Below are 3,335 nucleotides of genomic sequence, written 5' to 3'. Positions count from 1 at the left end.
TAGGAGATGAATTTCATTACATTTTTGTTTGTCCCTTTTTTCACAAAGAGAGAATTCTGTATTTATCCAGTAATCTTATGGCCAGTAAACCAAATGCATTGCACATGCCCAAGCTATTCAATTCAGATAATGCTTGCCACTTGAAAAAAACTATCAAAATTTGTCAGAATGATTGTTTAATTTTTTTTCACAACCAAAGAAAACAGACAATAGTTTTATAGAAAGTAAAGTAGATGAGAACGTGTGTACACGTAGTGGTAGAGTAGTCAAATGTCCTTAACGCCTTGATTTGTAAATATGTTATCTGTTGTTTTCACATACCAAGTTGTACATGTATATATCATCACTTCTGTTTTTTGTATTCATGTATATGTTTGTACTCTCATACTCGAGAGGTGGTCGACAAAGTCAATAAAATCTTACAATCTTCTAAATATTCCTTTTTTTCTTACTTGAATTCCCCCTACACTGACGGCTCTCTGTTGTGCATGCACAATTAGGGACTCTGCAGTCATAAACCCCCTCCCCCTGGCGGAACCCCACTCGGCCTTTTTTTTCACTTTGTGACTGCACCGATTAGATGATGATAGATCTAGGACTAGACCTAGACTCTAGATCTAGAATTAGATCTAGATAAAATTACGATATTTTTAAAATTTTAATGAAAAAAGGAAAAACAAGGCCTTTATTGTCTACTCTGGTTGAGTTCTGTCTTTTTCGTTCGATAAATCTGCGATAATGCACAAACCTATGGCAATTATTAATTGATTTGTTTATTAGGAAACTTTACAGGTGCCATTATTTGAAATCAAATCTGGATGGATGCAGCTCTGATAAAGCAAAGTCACAAAAGATTATTGAAGAAATTAGAAAGTTTTGTTTAGTTTAATAATAATAACCTCAAGTCAAATTACTGTTAATGTTATAAACTGAATTCACAATTTTGAACACTTCAGGCCCTGCAATCGGAATCATTTCTACAATGGCTGAGAAACGAGCAGGAGAATCAACGGATACGCGGACTGCTGAAAATGGCTCATCACCACCTCGTAAGAAGGTGATGAAGACCGACCGCCAGACTGGAATGTCACCTCTAGAAGAATTGAAGGAGAAGGCCAATAGGTTTGGTTTGGACATTCTCAGTGACAGCTTTGCCAAGAAGATGGATGAACTTGATCAGCTAGCTCCACTTAGAGAGGAATTCATCATGCCTAAGATGAAGGAATTACCAGATGGTAAATCTTTTTTACAATTGAAGAATCAGGTAGTCAGTTAAAAGGGAAATCCAACCCAAGTGGACAGTTGCTTGAAAAGATGCTTTAGTGAAGCTCATAGGTGAAAGTTTTAATAAATTCAGACAATATGAAATTTGTGAATATTTAACTTTGCAACAATTTTTAATCTTTGTGGTAGTGGTATACTAATGCTTTGTGATGGAAGGTAGGGACTACTCCTTTATTTTCTCCAATTCACTGACGCACATGTCTTCTGTTTTTTAAGTTTACAACTGTAACTCAGAATTGTGTGCCAAACTATTGTCAAAAAAGAAAGTTCTTTAACTGTCTTTTGAATGTCAGTTACCCATTTTGCTTCAGCCCTAGCTTTCTCTTTCTAATGAAAATAAGATGAAATATTCCAGACGTACATGTACCACTCTCATTGCAAAACTGGTTTATAAGTTATGAAATAATGTTTTCTTAGAAGCAATTTAATGCTCTGTTGTTCATTGTTAATCAGGAATTGCCTACATTGTCTCTATTCTCATTGCTGTCATTTCTATTTTCTGATATATTAGAATAATCAAGGTTTGCCAAATTTATGTTAAAAAGAATGGGTTTTGCAAAGTTAAGACTCTGTGTTTACTTCTTTTATCACTTGTAGTATATATGTCAAGAGATGTTTTGCTAGGAAGCTCTTCGTGAAACAGGTATCTAGATGTACACAGTGGGGATAGCCTGTTAGCTAGAAGATGTCTTTTTGTCATTGGTTTCTAGAAATGGCATCTACATATTACTTGTTGCAACCCCCCCCCCCCCCCCCCACCATTTCCACATATATTCACAGATCCGTAAAGCAAATCTAAAAGTTTGTATTTCTTTGTCTTTGTTTATTGTTTTTTAAATAATTTTTTCAATTGTGATGATTTAATATTATGGTTTTTTTTTCAGTTGGAAGTGAATACATATTTGAATGTGAATCCTAACACACTATTAAACATTGATTGTTTCTTGTTGTAGTTGATCTATCTCTGGTTAATAAAGAAGATGAATGTATCTACTTCTGTGGTAATTCACTTGGTCTTCAGCCCAAAGGACTCAAATTCTATTTTGATGCTGAACTGGAAAAATGGGCCAAAATGTGAGTAAAATAATCTGATATCATATTTGACTGTGTTGAATAAAATGACCCTAAATGACATTTTACCTTTGTTTGACCAAAGACTTGTGCAAGATTATCAGGGATACTTGATTACCCTTAAATTTATGTCCATATTTCATGAACTAGATCCATAACTTTTCAGTTATGATGGCAATTCAACAAATACCCCCAACACAGCCAAAGTTCATTGACCATGGTCATGTGACCTGAAACTCACGCAGGATATTCACTGATGCCTGATTACTCTTATGTCCAAGTTTCATGAACTAGATCCTTATACTTTCAGAGTTATGATATTTAAAAAAATAAACCTTGGTCAACCTTGGTCAAATAACCTTTGACCTTGGTCATGTGACCTGAAACTCACAAAGGATGTTCAGTGCTACTTGATTACTCTTATGTCCAAGTTTCATGAACCAGATCCCTAAGTTTTAAAAGTTATGATGGGAATCAACAAATACCCCTAATATGACCAAAGTTCATTGACCCTAAATGCCCTTTGACCTGGGTTATGTGACCTGAAACTCAGGCAGGGTGTTCAGTAATATCGGTACTTGATTACCCTTATACAGTTATGATGACATTTAAAAAACTTAACCTTCGTTTAAGACTTTGATGTTGTTCCCCCAACATGGTCTATTGACCCTAAATGACCTTTGACCTTGGTCATGTGACATCAAACTCTGGCAAGATGTTCAGTATTACTTGATAACCACTATGCCCATCTTTCATGAACTAGGCCGATATACTTTCTTAGTTATGATGACATTTCAAAAACTTAACCTTCAGTTAAGATTTGATGTGGACGATGACGCCATTGCCATCGGAAAAGCTACATGTACGCATATAGTCTCGCTCTGCTATGCAGATGAAACATAAAACCTGGCTTTAAACACAGCTACTCTTACCAGGTGCTCAAGCATTCAAGGAATTTCTTCCTACCAGTTACCCATTTA

General features: G+C 35.4%; 1 protein-coding gene across 1 annotated transcript; it reads left to right on the top strand.

Annotated features, from left to right (window-relative positions):
• Window positions 1–934: 934 nt before the first annotated feature.
• Window positions 935–2,390, top strand: LOC129282538 (kynureninase-like). The gene is made up of 2 exons (XM_064104922.1): window positions 935–1,235; window positions 2,238–2,390. The coding sequence occupies exons 1-2, from the start codon at window positions 983–985 to the stop codon at window positions 2,360–2,362; spliced, it is 378 nt and encodes a 125-aa protein (XP_063960992.1). The 5' UTR covers window positions 935–982; the 3' UTR covers window positions 2,363–2,390.
• The last annotated feature ends 945 nt before the right edge of the window (window positions 2,391–3,335 follow it).

The sequence above is a fragment of the Lytechinus pictus genome, chromosome 1 (assembly GCF_037042905.1).
Source record: "Lytechinus pictus isolate F3 Inbred chromosome 1, Lp3.0, whole genome shotgun sequence".
Lineage (NCBI taxonomy): Eukaryota > Metazoa > Echinodermata > Echinoidea > Temnopleuroida > Toxopneustidae > Lytechinus > Lytechinus pictus.
This window is presented reverse-complemented; position numbering and strand designations above follow the sequence as displayed.

Excerpts from the sequence above, each read along its gene's own strand:
- LOC129282538 (XM_064104922.1), top strand. The coding sequence starts at position 983 with ATGGCTGAGAAACGAGCAGGAGAATCAACGGATACGCGGACTGCTGAA. Across the intron at positions 1,236-2,237 it reads GATGAAGGAATTACCAGATG|TTGATCTATCTCTGGTTAAT; the intron begins GTAAATCTTTTT and ends TTCTTGTTGTAG.